At 37.3% G+C, this 17,346-nt stretch overlaps 1 protein-coding gene and 2 long non-coding RNA genes across 6 annotated transcripts; 2 read left to right on the top strand and 1 right to left on the bottom strand.

The window, feature by feature from the left end:
- Positions 1-216: 216 nt before the first annotated feature.
- Positions 217-9,586, top strand: LOC120081609 (uncharacterized). 3 transcript variants are annotated; one of them, XR_016530420.1, is made up of 4 exons: positions 217-365; positions 1,374-1,553; positions 8,133-8,667; positions 8,822-9,586. It is a non-coding gene; the product is annotated as an uncharacterized LOC120081609 (long non-coding RNA). The 3 variants fall into 3 exon arrangements; XR_005482891.2 differs by having other exon boundaries at positions 8,133-9,150; positions 9,305-9,586; XR_005482890.2 differs by having other exon boundaries at positions 8,133-9,586.
- Positions 9,587-9,780: 194 nt separating this feature from the next.
- LOC120081608 (cytokinin dehydrogenase 6-like) lies at positions 9,781-13,760 on the bottom strand. 2 transcript variants are annotated; one of them, XM_039036637.2, is made up of 5 exons: positions 11,641-13,760; positions 11,175-11,302; positions 10,824-11,084; positions 10,456-10,718; positions 9,781-10,373 (listed from the first exon to the last, which is right to left on the bottom strand). In XM_039036637.2, the coding sequence occupies exons 1-5, from the start codon at positions 12,308-12,310 to the stop codon at positions 10,052-10,054; spliced, it is 1,644 nt and encodes a 547-aa protein (XP_038892565.1). In that variant the 5' UTR covers positions 12,311-13,760; the 3' UTR covers positions 9,781-10,051. The 2 variants fall into 2 exon arrangements, with proteins under 2 accessions (XP_038892565.1, XP_090171252.1); XM_090315126.1 differs by lacking the exon at positions 9,781-10,373 and having other exon boundaries at positions 10,452-10,718; positions 11,641-12,385.
- LOC150035183 (uncharacterized) lies at positions 12,451-15,545 on the top strand. Its single transcript, XR_016530421.1, has 2 exons — positions 12,451-13,088; positions 15,239-15,545. It is a non-coding gene; the product is annotated as an uncharacterized LOC150035183 (long non-coding RNA).
- Positions 15,546-17,346: the final 1,801 nt, after the last annotated feature.

The raw sequence follows: 17,346 nt of genomic DNA, 5'->3' as shown, positions 1-17,346 counted from the left end.
CAAATTCTAAAAAAGTAAATAAGAAAACAATAAATTAAGAGGAGAAAAAAAAGTGTTTATATGTTTAATTTTAAAAAAACTATTAAAAAAAAAAACAATTGGTTCCAGGCTAAGCCTAAATTTATATCAATTAATTTTTAGAAATTTGTAACTTTACAAATACAAAATAAAAATAAAATTTAAATTTAACTGCTGCAAAAGGGTCAAGGGATAGGCTGACACGTGTCACCTATGATTGGAATACGTAGACAGAAGAGGCCTTCTCCCGCGAATTTCTACCGCCAGAAGTTGTGCAAGAAACTCCAATTTCGGATGCAGAGTTCATCGGAGGCCTTTGTCGGCGGCGACAAGTTTTCGCCGTTCAGGTCTTCTTCTCCGACTAGCTCCTTCTTTCTCTTTCTCTTTTGCCAATTGTTCATAGGAATTCTTTTGCATTTGCCTCTTTCTCTTTACTCTGATCTGAATAAGATTCAATCAGTACTCCTTTTATGATTTTATGTCAATGTCAGTTCTCACTCTTGGAAGTTTTGCATTCTAAATGGTTCATGCATCGTTTCCCCCATTTTCCGGTGCTGTTATTACGCTAGTGAACTTCGACGATTGAAATTTAAGAGATCTATGTTGGGTAGATGATGTTTGATTAACGAAAATTTTGAAAATGTAGACGGTGTATTCTATTGGGGAGCTGCTGAGATTGGTTAATTGAATTTGCAAAACTCTGTGGGAGCGAATTTTGTTGGTGAAGTTTTGGAGTCAATGTTATTCCTCCAAATATAGTACGCTCCTTGTGTTGCTTCTTAAAATTTTGATAGTGAAAATTGAGTGTTTCGTTTATTGAGAATCTTTACACAAACCTTAATGTTCAAATTTTAAATGTGGGTCTGATATGTAGTTAGGTTATATGGATTGTCCCTTCGTAAGTTGCATTCACAGTTCCATTAAAATACCTGACCCACCTCGCTTGCATGTATCTCTATAATTACCTTTTTACTGTTGACTACGTTCTCACTTGCAGTATCTAGCTCTCTTACTTGTGTGCATGTTTTCAGTATAATATGGATACATGCAAAAGTCTTTGTTGACATGCTAAATATGTCAGATATTGTAAGTTGTTTGTTGGGTGGAAGTTAAATTAGGGGATTGGCCTGTCGGATCTGGATCTAAACATTGCAGGAATCCAATTCTCAAGTTAATTACTCTAATCTCTCTGAAAATTATCTATGGTTGAATAGCCTGATTCTTGAGGTCAAAATTTTAAGATCTAATCCAAAAAATGAATGATGGTTGGAGTTAATATATATGGTTCCCTTAAAACAATGTTAATCTGCATCTCGATCTGATTAGTAAATAGGTTTTGTATGTCTTCTCATCAGGCGCTTCTTCTTGGATCATAGTTCTTAGTACAAGGTGGATTAGTTTCTTTGAACTCACTGCAGTTCGATTTTGGACCAGAAACCATTCAGAGGATAAGATATACTCCATGGCCTGTATTGTTGTGCTCCTTTGAGGGGAAGAAAAAGTCATGACTACATGGAGGTAAACAGTGGAGAAAGGTAATGTGCATATTCTACTATATTGAGTACATAAATTTATGCTATTTGTCAATGGTCGCCAAAAGGTAGCGGTGAAAAATACTGGAGACAATAACAGTTATTATTGCTTCTTTTTTTTATTTTTTATGTTTTTATTTTTTGAATTGAGGGAAGACATCAGAATTGAAAGGAACTGCTTGTCTGTAGTCTACATGACATCTAATATGAACAGACACACTGAGATTTCATGACTAAAATACCCTCGGGACTATAAATTATCAACAGAGCCCCTTATTTCTACACTTCCCCTCAAGTTGGGGCGTAAATGTCAATCAGACCTAACATGCTAACACATGACTCAAAACTTTGCCTGAGTAACCCTTTGGTGAGAACATCAACAACTTGTTGACTAGATGGAATATATGGAATGCAAATACTGTCATTGTCTAGTTTCTCTTTTATAAAGTGTCTATCAATCTCCACATGTTTCATTCTATCATGTTGCATATGATTATTGGCTATGCTTATAGCCGCTATCACAATAGAGCTTCATAGGTAAAACATTGTCTTGGTGAAGATCGGACAGAACTTTCTTCAACCAGATTTCTTCACAGATTCCCAAACTCATAGCTCTGTATTAAGCTTCAACACTGCTTCTAGCAACAACACTTTGCTTCTTACTTCTCCAAGTAACTAGGTTACCCCATACAAAAGTATAATATACAGAGATACACTTTCTGTCAATAACTAATCTTGCCCAATCAGAGTCGGTATAAGCCTCAATGCATTTCCTGTCAGTTTTCTTGAACATCAGACCTTTACCCAGAGAGCTTTTCAAATATCTCATAATCCAATTCATAGCTTTCATATGTTCTTCGTAGGGTGCCCGCATGAATTGACTAACAACACTGACAGCATAGGAAATATCTGGTCTAGTATGAGATAAGTAAATCAACTTTCCCACTAGATGTTGATACCTCTCTTTATCAATAGGAACTTTGTCAACAGAATCTCCCAATTTCGTATCGAATTCAATAGAAGTGTCAACAAGTCTACATCCAGTCATACCTGTTTTTTTTTAATAGGTCAAAAGTGCATTTCCATTGTGAGACAGAGATCCTTTTCCTTGATCTTGCCACCTCCATTCCAAGGAAATACTTTAGATTCCCTAGATCTTTGATCTCAAACTCGTCAGTCATTTTTTTTTAGCTTGGTGATCTCAGCAGTATCATCTCTTAACAAGACAATATCTTTTACATACACAATTAGAACAACAATTTTCCCAGATACAAACCTTTTTGTAAATAACGTGTGATTAAAGTGTCCCTAAGTGAAACCTTGGGACTTAACAAAGGTAGTAAATCTGTCGAACCACGCTCTCGGGGATTGTTTGAAACCATACAAAGACTTCCTAAGTTTACAAACATGACGATCAAACTGAGCTTCAAAACCTGGAGGAGGTCTCATATAAACCTCTTCTTCTAATTCACCATTCAGAAATGCATTTTTTACATCAAGTTGATAGAGAGGCCAGTCTTTATTAACTACAATAAAAAGAAGGACCCGGATCGTGTTTAACTTTGCTACAGGGGAGAAAGTCTCAGAATAATCTATTCCATAAGTTTAAGTAAACCCTTTTGCTACAAGTTTGGCCTTGTACTCGTCTAGAGTTCCCCATCTGATTTATACTTCAGAGTGAGCACCCACTTGCACCCAACTGTTTTATGCTCTTTAGGAAGAGCTACAAGGTCCCACGTATTATTCTTTTCAACAGCTCTCATTTCTTCCATGACGACAGTCTTCTACTCAGGAATTTCCATCGCCATATGTATGTTTTTCGGTATTGTTGTTGTATCAAGGTTGGCTGTGAACGCCCTGAACTCAAAAGACAAATTACTATTAGATAGAAAGCTATGCATGGGGTACTTGGTGCAGGACCTGATGTCCTTTCTCACTGCAATGGGCATGTCAAGAGAGATATCATAATCCCCTGGTTTGTCTAAATTCTCATCTATAATGGGATTTTGATTACATTTTTCAGCCTGAGGAAGAGTCTCACCCTATTGTGTTTCTGTCGAAGTCTCATCACTGCTTGCAACCCTGTTATTCACTGGAACTAACATATCAGTGTTGTCATTCTCAGCCAAATCAACAATATGATCCTCAACACATAAGTTAGTATTATCAGGGCCAGTAGTACCTTGAGCTTGTGTTGGTTCAGATTCATGGACCGAAGCCGGCGGAGTAGTAAGGGACACCATTTCCTTTTTGAGATTCTTCTTGTAGTAAGTTATCCAAAGGACTTGTTTAGTGGGTAGAACGGTGTCATGGGCACTCAGGATGAGTTCAGGAAGGTCGGTAGGAACTGAAGATGTGGACCAGTTAGTCTTTTCACTAGTACTCCCCCTCTAAAGATGACTAATGGGGAAGAAAGGTTTATCATCAAGGAATGTTATATCCATGGAGATGAGGTATTTTCGAGAAGAAGGGTGGAAGCATTTATAACCTCGCTGGTGAAGGGATACCCAACAAAGCATTTCTAAGCACGAGGGATAAACTTAGTTTGGTTAGGGCCATGACTATGGACAAAGGAAGTGCACCCAAAAACCCAGAGAGGGACATCAGGAATAAGCCACGTGGTAGGGTATGACTCCTTGAGGCATTCATGAGGGCTTTGGAGTTGGAGGACACGGGAAGGCATTCGATTAATAAGATGAGCTGCAGTCAGAATTGCATCCCCCCATAAGTAAGATGGAAGTGAAGTAGACAGCATGAGAGACCGTGCAACCTCGAGGAGGTGACGATTTTTCCTTTCAGCCACCCCATTTTGTTGAGGGGTATAGGCACACGAGCTTTGGTGGACAATGCCTTTAGAGGGTAGAAAATCATGAAGAGTATGATTAAGGAACTCACGACCATTATCACTACGAAGAATAGCAATTCTGGTATTGAACTGAGTCTCAATAATAGTGCAAAATTGTGACCCTAGGCTATTTTGCACGAATGCACACATCACACGACAGAAAACTTTATTGAATAAATAAGAAAGTAAGTATTTCATATATTGAAAATTTAGGTGACCAAGACGAAAATGCCACAACATACAATCTTTTTCTGAAGTTGAAAAATAAGAAGACAACAAACTAGTCATATAACAGTTCCTAGAGGAAGCATCATCATCAAGGAAATAGAGTCCTCTATTGTGCTGAGCAGTGTCAATTGTCTTCCCCAAAAGCTCAAGTCTTGAAAGAAAACATTATCTGGTTAGAAGGCAACTTGACAATTCAAATCTCTAGTTATCTTACTAATAGATAGTAAATTGTAAGATATTTTGGCTACATGCAGCACATTCTGTAAAGTTAAATCATCAAAAGGAGAAAGATGACTCTTGCCCGCAATAGGTGTAAAGGACCCATTTGCAATCCAAATCTTTTTATTACTAACACTCGGAAGATATGACAGAAAATTATCAAAAGATCTAGTCAAATGATTTGTAGTCCTTAATCAAATATCCATGGTTTCTTTCCATTTATGCTGAGGAGATTTAAGGATCGAGAGGTACCTGATTGAGCAACGGCCCCAATAGAAGAGACACCAAGGTCACATTGGCAATTCACATGAGGTTGTGACTAGGAGGCACTCGTAGATTCACTCATAAGAGCCCAATCAGGATTGGGCTTGTCATTGGAGGACGTCTTCTGCCATTCGGTGGTCTATCATGTAACTTTTAACACTAATCTTTCATATGCCAGGGTTTCTTACAATGTTCACACACCGAGGTCTGTTTCCCATTTTGCTTGTCACTATCAGAACCAGATAATTTCGCATTGAAAGCAGCAGAATCAACAGTAGATACAGTTGTGATGTTCATAGCACTAACTCTGTCTTCTTCTAGATGAACCTCAGAACACATTTCCATAAGAGAAGGTATAGGCCTCTATCCCAATATACGACCTCGCATTACATCGAGCTTGGAGTTCAAACCAGCTAGGAAATCATAAACACAATCGACTTCCTCAATCTTGGAATACTGGACACCTCCACAAGGACAATCCCAGATAATTTCACGACATAGGTCCATCTCCTGCCAGATTAGGGACAATTTGATAAAGTATGAAGTGGTATCCATCATCTCTTGTTTGCACTCGTGAGCCTGTTTACATAAAGTGTAAAGACGAGACGCATTCTGTCTCTTAGAATATAATTTCTAAATTGCATCCCAGATATCTCGAGCAGTCGCAACATACAATAACAGTTTCCCTATCTAAGATTCCATACTATTGATCAACAGTGGTAGGAAGTTTTCTCCTTTCCAAATGTGCTCCTGAGGATCTCCTGACTTAGGTCTTGGTATCTCACCAGTTAAATACCCAAACTTGTGATGCTCCTCAAGAGCCATTTCAATGGATTGAGACCAGGAAAAATAATTCTGACCATTCAACTTTTCTCCTGCAATTAACCCTGGGAAATTTCCCATAGATCCAGACAAATAGTTTGTAGCAGTTAAAGCAGGAAAAGAGGTTACCGGATTCTCTGGATACATCGGTAGATTGGAAGGAATGTCAAAATTCACTATACTGGAATTTAAGTTTGTGGAAGCACCTAGGGCTGCCTCAAGAGCAACGATTTGTTGCTGAAAACTTGTCTGAAGATTAGCCAACTGTTGTTGAACCATTAACACCAGAGATAAACCAATCGAACCTTGATGTTCATAACTAGGTAGCGCATATGAGGAAGGCTCGGTGGCTGTAGGTAGGTTGCTTGCGGCTGGAAGGGAAAGGAGCCAGGGATTTCCGACAGCTGCGAGGGGCTTGTTGCCGCGACAGGGGATTTACCTCTATGGTAGGCGGACGACTCACCAATCTTGGCTTCAAGGTGTATGTTTCGGCTACCGACAGCAAGGTTGGAAAGATAAACAGCAGCGGCACTCGGTAACAAGAGAGGAACGTTGGCGGCATTGTCAAAAAGGGCGGCGGTGCTAGGGTTTCCATCAAAGGGTTGTGGCGGCGCTAGAATTGGACGGATATGCAAGGACTGCAGATACCGATCAACGGAAGTTTGGACAACAGTAGCAGCGGCGGTGGTCGGAGGCCCCATCCGTAGCTATGGTGGAAACGGGACTGGTGCAGAACTAAGGTTATCTTGTACCGATTGGTTTTCGACGATAGCAGCTAGGGTTTCGTTACCACTCTCTAATACCATGTTAAAAGATAGAAAATAGAGAACACTAAGTTTACGTGGAAAACCCTAGAACAGGGAGAAAAGACCATGATGAAAAGTCTCTTTATTATTTTAACATAAAATGAAAGTCATTGGAGAAGCCATATTTGTAGGCTCTAGCAAGCCCTAATACAAAAAAGGAAATAAACCTAGGGTACAGTAAAATACTAAAATACCCTCGGGGCTATAAACTATCAACAAAGTCCCATATTTCTAATTGTTTCAACTATTAAAGGTATTTAGTCTGATCCCTGAATTAACGTATCCTGGGACCATGGAGGGGATTGTGACATATTTTACCGAAGACTGGGACAATGATTATGCAAGTCCTGTGCGACATAGGATAAGTGACCCCACAGTTGCAACTGATAAATCCCATAATTTCATCAGTTGCCATACAATTTTCTTTTTTTTTTCACGGTGGCTGTCTTAAGGGTTCTTTCTTTCTTTTATTTATTTATTTTTTAAAATTTTTTTTATGTTGATTGAATAAGTAGCCGCAGAATTGGTCAGACAGATGGGGTTCAGTTCGTCTTTTAGCTTCTTCTCGGAGTTCGCAGTCCAATCTCTTTAAAGATTATTCTATCCTAGATATTTGCCTCAACTGGAATGCTTTTGTTTTTTTCTATATAATCGAGTATTTTAAATCTATTGTAATCTCTGAAATCTCGTTTTGTATTGGATATGATGAGGGTGCTATGAATGTGTCAACTTAGTTGAGATATCCGGGTGCATCTCCTGATCCATAGTGGTTTATTTGGTTCATGTCTCTTTGTATTTTGAGCTTTGCTCTTTTCATTATATCACTGAAAAATTCTGTTCCCATTTTCAAAAAAAAAAAAAAAGGAATAAGTAGCTGTAGAAATGAGAAAGATCATGAACAGGAAACACAGTTATAAATACAAGCACCATCTGCTCAACTTTGGAAGTTAGAAATGATCATCCTGTAACGTCCCTTTCTGAATGTGGATTTTGGAGTCAACCCTCAGGTCCTCACAATTCTTGAGATGAATGGTTGGCGTATATTTTAGATTTAACCTTTTAAAAAACTTCTCTTACATTATGACATGTTAGGCATAGAGATTCAGCACTGCAATCCCCCTGCGTGGCCTTTATTTCTTACGGTGATTCAGCTCAGATCAATGTGTAAAATGCTTCCTCAACGGTTTTAGAGATGTACTGGAGCAGCATCTTTTTAATTGATCAATCTAGTTCTTCATTCCTTTTTGCACTTTTCTGTAGTCAATAAAAGTGCCTCATAAGAAAACAAAGATTAATAACTTGTTAGATTTCAAGAAGAAAAAAAGTTGTGACTATTTGTGAACAATGCACCTATCTGGTTATTTATATACTTCAAAGGCTAACAGATAATGCGTGCAGATAAAGAAGTATATCAATAAGGCACAGTTGGCGACCCTGCAACTGCATCTGGGGTGACTAACAAGACCAAGCTCGTCCACTTGTCAAAATAAAAAACAAAGGATGGCAACAAACTCTTCGTATGGAGGAGCCAAGAGATGCAGTGAAAGAACCCTTTTCAAACTGTGTTTACATCCCTTTTCACGCCTTTATAAGTAGTTCTATATATTCCACCAGATGGTCTTTGGCTTTTTCTTGGAAGAAGGAATAAGAGGCGAGCAACATAACATGAACAACTCTTCTATCGACTAAAGAACTCTACACAAATTAAACACCACACCTCTAAAGCTTCTCTCCCAGTCTCTGGCAAACAAACATTGGATAGTGTTATGGGTGAAGTCAGCTGTAGTTGTCATGGGCCCATTGCCATGTGGGGCCTTCTGGGAGTGACAACTGGACTGGCAAGCAGTGGATTTCACTACAAGGCTTTTTGCGGAGTAGTTCCAAGCCCCAACAAGGAGGACAGCTTACCGAGCTCAGTAAGAACTGTGCCGAGGCAAGTGACCCTTCTCTCCTTACTTCCTGTCGATTCCTTGTATGGTACTGAAGAATGTGCGAGTGAAGAAAGGTCTAAATAGAATGGATTTATCTCACTAATGACATACACAAACTAGCTTGCTTAACTTGACACTACTACAATCTATGTACAGACTTAAGCATCAAAGCTTGATGGGCATAGAACCAGACTGGTGTGAGCTTCTCTTTTGCAGGTCGGTCAGCCCTTCGACTACGTGTACCTGTGATCAAATGTCACCTCAACATATAGATTAATTGGCATTGTCTCTGGCTTGCAAACACTCATCTTAAGAAGCTGATAGACCAAAAAAGATATCCTTTCAGCATATTGGTTTTCCTGGGAGCAGTCCACACATAAAACTGAATTTTTGGATCTTGAGCCTGTAGACTAAATTAACCAATCTGTGGCAGAAGATTCAGCAGGCTGATATATGTAAAATTCTTGAAGGTTTCAGCTTCTAGTGTGAGTAATAGTGATCACATTTCCATTTTAATTAGTGAATGTCACCATTATCAGAATAGTAGTTGGGTTCTTGATGTCGCTTTGCTAAGGAGGGATAAAATATTGTTCTCAATCCATCGTAGCTTTCTACTAATGTGTAGACATTTTTCTACAGAGGGCAAGGTAAAGCAGTTCCACAACCGGGAGAGACACAAGAAAGCTCAAATTTCTTAGAATTAATCGAAGAAGACTGAAAATGCTTACAAGTTTTATACTTGTAGTGAAACTTCTGTAGTTAATTGCTCATGATGACCAGTTGGTATGAAAACGGAAAAGTTTTCTTTACCATGTGTGTGCTCAAAGCACTTTTACTATATGCTAATAGCATGTGTTAGAAGTTAGAGAATGTCACCATCTTGATTCATATTGCATTTTTATACGAGTTCAGTTGAATCTATATTTTTGAGCTGTTTATCAATATTTCACATGCCTATGGGCTGTTTGCACAAGAATGTGAATGCAGAAATGCCATAGATGAATAAAAATTACTTGCTCCCCATTGGTTTACATTGGTAAATTTTCCAAGCAAGGTAGCTTCTGAACTATCCATATCTTATAAAAAAAATGATAATTGACAGTGTCTTTCCTGGATTTATCATGGAAATGTTGTATATTACTACAAAATTGATATATACATGAATACATCTATCATTGCTCCACTGTTCCTCGTCGCTTTCCAAATTTAGTTAATAAATCCATATTTTATTTGACACATTTTTTAATAAAATTTGAATTACCCTGCAGTTACCTTGTTAACCTATACACTAGGGAAAGAAGGCGCAGAATATACTAGTAAATCTACAGCAGACGGCTCCTGCATTTTATGGTGGCTTCTGCGTGTTAGGTTCAAATGTGGGAGCCATCATGACAAGGATTTTGCCTTTTGGAATATTCTTTGACCTGGAGCAAGTATTGCCAAAGGGTCATAAGCTGTTTTTCTCTGTACATATGTTTCCCACATTGGGCCAAAATGGGCCTGCCATTCGTTCCTTGTAGTGTAATGTGGCAAATATTGTTTCACTCCTAGATTGGCTGTTTTACAGAATTCCAGAATTCTCGTGTTCTGAGTTAAGATGTATTCTAAGCTGTCGTTTCCTCTAGAAGAGGGAACTGCAGAGGTTAGAAATGCGACCAGGTAGAAAATTTCCTCCTCTGGAATAACTACAGAAGTTCTATTGTCCCACCTGAAAGACAGAAATAATTGAATTAACATAATGCATATTGCAAGAATATTTTAACCAGTAACTTAGTTAGATAATCCCTTACTTCGATTTGTTTACAGGATAGATTAGGACAGGACCGTTGCTTGTTTCCTTCAGGATATTGCCGAAAACCCCTTCTGCAAATTTTTTAATTTTGCTTTTTGGAATAAGGAGATTCAGCCACGGGTGTGGGACTTCCCACAAGCCTTTTGATTGTAATTTGACGGCTGATACTTGAACTCTGTCGAGGAAATCCACATATGTAACTTCTGATATGAAAAGTGTTGATGGGATATAACTTAACTGAGACAACAAGCGCGTGACTTCCTGCATAGTAAAAGCATGTGCCAAAATCCTCTGAATCATATACCATTTTCCATGTATTATCTGCCATTTGATCATTTTTACATAGATTTAGTGTGGGTACTTTACCTGATCAATAATGTTGTCCTCGGTGTGGTGAAAGTACTTTGCCAATTCTAGGCAGTAAAGAATTTTGCCATCAGAATTGAACTGGCTAGCTTGAACTGGGTCTTGCGGATTGAACGATGATCTCCAATTATTCAAAAGACCAGTTCTGTTTATGATAACAAATCCTTCAATGTAGTCGAATGTATTTTTTGCAGATATCAAGAGCTCCTGCTCTCTGGAAAAAGTAGTGAAGTCTAAGTACAACACTCTTATCCATTTTACCTGTCAACGATAGACGAATTGTGTTAGAACAGTCCTTCCTAGTTACTCTAGGCAAAACGTTCAAAGATTCCTTACAAACAATAACCTTACCATTGTTGGCGCTGGTTCAAGTAGAATTTTTGCTCGTGTTATAATTCCAAACTGGCCTAATCCTCCAAGAACACTATAAAAGAGGTCACTGTTCTGTTCCTTTGAACAGTTTACCACATCTCCTTTTCCTGAATTCAGTTTCACTCCATTTATCAGTTAACATAATGATATGCCAGGTAGCAATTAATTTTTTGACAAGTTTCAACTGTCCTTAATGACTTTATGGTTGGGTGACGAAATAGTAAGAGAACTTGACAACTTAAAATACCACCTATGGCAATGGCGTTAAGGGAAGTCAATAGTTTGCGGTTTATCTTTTCAAGTTCTTCCCCAACTTTTGCTTACCATTCATAATGCAATTATTAACTGCGGATTTCTCTCCCCGTTACTCTTAACATTTTACATGCCCACAGGGGCCAGAGACATGCTCTTGTATATGTATAGTATAATGTATATGGCAACGAACCTGTTACAACCTCCAGCTGATGAACGTTGCTGATCTGAGGGCCATGCCGAAATGCCTGTCCACTGATCCCTGCATTGGATAAAGTACCTCCAACCGTTAGATGTAGGTAATCTGTCCATGATTTTGGTGTTAATCCATATTTCAAGCTCTCGTGCAGGATATTTATCCATAATTCTCCTCCTGAAACATCGATGTATGTGAAGTTTCTGGAATGAACCTGCATTTGAGGGCCCTGAAGTGATTCCATGTTAATCACAACTCCTTGGTGGGCCTGTGCTTGGCCATGAAGCGAGTGACCATGGCCTCTAGCTGCAACTGTGAGCTGTGAACGAGGTCCCATCTTCCAAATATGCTTTATAGTCATGGCGATATCAGAAACTGATGATGGATGCAGTATTGCTGCAGGGTAGAATTGATATCTATTACCAAAATCTCTTGCGGCAAATTGCACTTTATCAAATTCAAAATGCCCGTTGATGGAAAGCATCTTCAGTGAAGAAGGGATGCCGGTGAAGCATAGATTCATCCTAACAGCAATAAAACTCAGGAAGAAAAGAATGAAGCTTCGAATGGAAAGCATGTTGTTTTGTCTGAGGAAGCTAACTGGTGGATATCGTATTTTTCTTTGGGTACAAGTCTCTGAAGTTAAAGATGAAAGGAGCGGTAACATGTTTTTGTTATTTCTAAGGAGAAAAAGCAGAAGAGGTGTAGGAGGGACTAGAAAATGCTGAACTGAAGGTGGATTTAAAGGGAGATTAAGATCATAGTGGCTGAGTCAACTAGACTTCAGTTGGGAGAATACGTATGAAGACTGCCTACTTAGGGAAAGTTTTGGGATTTCCTTTTTGTTTCAATCGTTAAGAAGAGATCATCAGTAATTTGCCAAGTTGAAGAGGAAAGTCACCGGAAAGAAAGATTTCATAGATCTTTGTACTTTTTTAAACAGTCAAAAACTCAACCTTCTTTTTCACGAAAGGCAAACAGTTTGAGAACCTTTCTCTCTCATTAACCTTGTTAAGGATACTTTCCCATTTTTAGAAATGAAAAAGGCAAAGCCTTGGCCGGAAAACGTATTCCTCTGCCTTCCATGACTTGTAGGCATATGCTTGTGTCTCACTGACATTAATGATGAGGTTACTCTCCTTCAATCTTATTATTGTCGGAATTTAACATTGCGTATCTAGTTTCAGATTCAGTCAGAGAGGATACTGGCCCATGTTGATTCATTGGAGACGAAGACAGAAGGATCAGTGGGGCATCAGAGGGTCCATTATACACGTGATATTTAACTGCCTGCATGCTTTTTAGGGAGAAGAGATATGATGGGGATTATGTCGGCCCCGTTTTGGGGCCACTCTTTACAGGTCAAGGAGTAAGAAGAGCGAACATAGGGCTGACAGCTTCGTGGTGGCACTCAACGCCTACTGTTCATCTATCGACTTCCACAGGTTTGAAACCCAAGTTCCCAACAATTTGACAAGTTTGAAAGATTCGATCTGTTTATATTGTTATCTACCATTAAAATAAAATCTCAGTGCAATTATGGCTTTTTCCTTTTCTGTTGCAATTTGTATGTGAGAACCAATGAGAATTTTACAAATTTCAGGGAAAAGCATCTTTCCCCTCTTTCCTTTATGCTGCTACATATGGAAAATTTAAGACTAATTCTCTGGCCCTCAAAAAAAAAAAAAATAGTCAATATCTACATTATGTGGCACCTCTAACGCAGTTTTTCTTTTATGATAAACCTCAAGGACAAATTGGTATGTCTTCTATCTTAGATTGGCTAAGCATTAGGATCCAATCAAAATCTGCCTAATGGTTTTCTTTGACAGCCTTCCTGAATATCTAGAGTTTTTAGCGTGCTGACAACATCTATATCACCCATTCAACTTATTTGACTTGTGGCGTTACAAAAGCGAAGCTCTTTAAGGTTGTTGCAGCTTGTGGGCTTATTGGATTGAAAATGACCTGTTAGTTTTATACGCAAAGGAAATATAAACAGAATCATCTTGAAAACTGCATTTGAGATAGCTTTGTGAGACTTACTTTTTTCCCCTGCTCTTCAGAGCAAAGCCATACCCTTTCTGAGATTATAAAATTAAGCTTGTGATAATTTGGTATGGATATTGCAATCTCTTGCTTTTATCTAAATATTAAGTTTGTAGTGTGAATTCCAGACTTTACACCAACATAAAAGAGTCATCCCATTTGTGGTGAAAAACCTAATTGATGATTACATGTTTTCTAGAAGGAGACCGACCACCAATAAATTAATCTATTTCGACTCTTTAGCCTTAGTGGACTCTTAATTGTGTTGGAGCTCTACCTCTATGCTCCATCCCCACTTTAACACCGACGAATTAAATTACATCATGGGGCATCTCCTGTCCATCTAATGCCTGCACTTTGGGACTGCAAAAATCTCCTTTCATCTGTGTAAAGTTGTTCGATCCAATCACTCCCAACATTGCCATAACATGAAATCTTAGATGAATCTCATAGGATTAATTTTTTTCACTTGCTCTTCTAGTTTTGATCGTATTCTTGTTAAATAATGCTCAACCATTTGAGTAGATACCACCTTGAGGTGATGTCAAGCCAATCAGAATTGTATAGTTAGAGAAGGAAATGGAGAATGCTAAGGTAAGAAGTTGGAAAATGATCACTACCCGAGATCAATTGTGTATAGTTAGAGAAGGAAATGAAGACTAGCCGATCAATTGATGAGTATATTGGCTTTTAGGGCAATGGTCGCCGCCCTTGTTATAATGTGATTAAAACTATAGAAATGGTCTATATGAGATTAGAAGGATTGGTTAGACAAACTTTATGAAATGTGAGTTCTTATCACGTTCCCTATCTATCCCCACTTTTAATAATATTCCTCTTCAGTCATTGTTTGTTTGTCCTCTTTTTATCCTCTTTATAGCCGGAAATCTAAGAGCTATAAGAATCTCTTCCTAATCATTTTTGTCTAAACCTTCTTTTGATTATAAAATATTCGACAAATCTGGAGAGCAAAAACAAAATCTTTAATGCCAACAAAAGCAATGTAAAATATATCATTATCGTAAAAGCCAAGAAACCACACGTAGCCATTCTAAAAAAATGATGTTATAGTATAGTTACAAAATGGACTTTATTTCATGTCACTTGCCAAATGTGCAATTCGAGATGCTGTTCACTTTGTGCTAATCATTCCCATTATGTTAGTGAGGCATCCAATCTTTGTCGTTTTGTTTATTATTTTACTGAATAATTATAATTACTTCCCGGAAGTTTGTGAAATATGCATTTTGAGGGGTCACTTTTGAGGTGTGGAAGGGGAGGCTGGGAAATGAACTGTCTCCCATTACCTTACTAATTTATTTATATATTCCTTTGTTAGTTGCCAAATTATCATTATGTCTTATTCCCAGCTTTAAACATTTGTTAAAGATCCTTCCTCTCTCTCTCCCTCTCTCAATGTGAACAAAGTTGTGGCAAATTATTATCATGTTTTTTTATGGTTTTCTTGTCTAAGTTCACGACCGACTGTTTTTTTTTTTTTTTTTCTTTTTTTCTTTTTTCTGATATGCAAGATCTCACTTTGCAGTGCATAGCTAGGATAGCACTCAAGTTTGGATTTTTGGAGTTACCCCACCGCACCCAGGAATGTGAATCCGTTTTCCACAAAACTAGGTTCTTTAACTTCTTCACTTTGAGAATCATGCTCATTTGTGGATACCATTTTTTTTTCCATTTCAGTACTTATCCATTCATTTAGGACGACTTTGTCGCTTGTTTGTATTGTTTCTATGAGAAATTGAGAATCTTTAGCCTGTGCATTATATTCGTTTGTACGCCCCTCCCAGGATTAACTGATCAATCATAAATTCTGAAGATTAGACATCTTGAACCCACTTTGGTATGTCGTGAAAGTTTTTTTTAGTAATACCTGCTTGCCATAAAAGAACCATTTAAGACTTGGGTGAGATCCAAAAAAATAATATAATATATTATTTAAGTTTAAATACAATTTTGGTCTACATACTTTTGATTTTGGTTTATTTTGACTCCTATATATTTAAAATATTCATTTTGGTCTCTATATTTTCAAAATATTCGTTTTGGTTTTTATACTTTTAAAAGGTGGTCATTCCATTCCCTTCTTTTTTTTTTCTTTTTATTTAATTTTTGAGAGATCAAAGTGGTCATTTTTTTAAAGTTCAATGACCAAATTGAACCAAAGTTGAAAGTGTAGAGATCAAAATGAAAATTTTGAAATTACATGGATCAGAATTAATCAAAGTTAAAAGTACAAAGACCAAAATATTATTTAAATATATTATTTAATAATGTATCAAATGGAATGGAAGAAGTAGGTACTACTATAGTACTAAAAAAATTTTCGTTATTCATCCAAGTTAGGTTATAGTCACACTAGAACTCAAAAGCTTATTTATGTTACCAAGGTACAATAAATTTTGATATCTTCGGTTCATTTCAATTTTCAACACTACTTCTATTTCAAGGGCGTAGAGGTTTAAGGGGAATAAATTCAAACTATGGAGGTTATCTACCTAAGATTTATAATTTACAAGTTATTTTTAGCTATCTAATTAGACAGTTGTCTCATGAGAATAGTCAAAGTGCATGCAAGTGAACTTAAACACTTATGAATAAGAAAAAAAGGGTTGGATGTTGATTTTGATTTACGAGATTTAACCCTTGGGATTGTTGAGTTTGTATTATTCAGAGTTAAGTTGAGGGTATGTTTAATGGGAGTTTGTTGCTTAACTATTTTAGGTTTCAGGTTTGCTAATCTTGTGAGTTTAACTCAAGTCACAAATTCAAGCCTTGGGAACTCACATTATGTACTACATCTCAACTTCTACAAATTATAAGAAATCTGAATTTATATAGAGTGTATATAAATTGAAAATGACAATAATCTTGAATTGATCTCTAGTTTTGTTACAATGTTTCGCGCTTTTTCAAGCTCAAATACAATAGTCTTCTAGAGCTTAAAATGCAAGGTGGAAGAATGTAAAAGTTCCACGTAAAAAAAGGAAAAGCATAGTTGACAAGGGAAGATAAAAAAGAAAACTCTGAACACAAAGATTTTTGTATTTAGATTTAGTAAATTTTATTTTTTAATTAATAAATAATGAAAAAATCAAATTATAATAATTGTTATTTAAAAAGAATTAAAAAGCCCCAAAGCCTAGGGGGTTAGGCTTTAAGACTTCGGTGTGCGCCTAATGTGCGGTGATAGCACCTAGACACGCGTCTCAAAGGACTTTTTAAAACACTGCCCAGGTACAGGAAAATGTCAGCTTAGATAAATTCAATCCTCTTAATTCACCCCTTACCAAGTATATTATAAGAAAACCTTCAAATATAATTATTTGAAAGTGACCCTTCAAACAATGAAAACCCATAATGTAGAAAAGTAGTATCAATTAGCATTAGCTTAAATGCATGCGTTTTAATCCACCCTTTTCTCACCATCTTTGTATTGCTCATCTGTCTCTTTCCTTCCTGCACCAAAATTCTTTCATTTTTCTTCTTTGAAACATCCATTTTGGATCTTGGTTCAATCTTTCTGATAGCTATATTTTTGTTCTATTGTTTATTGTGGCTACACCTTTTCTTGTCACTCTCACAAACTATATGGTTTGATAATATGAACAGTCATCAAACAAATGCATGCATCTAATA

This window comes from Benincasa hispida, chromosome 7 (genome assembly GCF_027475165.1).
Source record: "Benincasa hispida cultivar pf3 chromosome 7, pf3_genome.v1.1, whole genome shotgun sequence".
NCBI classification, from domain to species: Eukaryota; Viridiplantae; Streptophyta; class Magnoliopsida; order Cucurbitales; family Cucurbitaceae; genus Benincasa; species Benincasa hispida.
The sequence above is the reverse complement of the archived record's forward strand: the minus strand, read 5'-3'. Positions and strand labels throughout refer to the sequence as shown.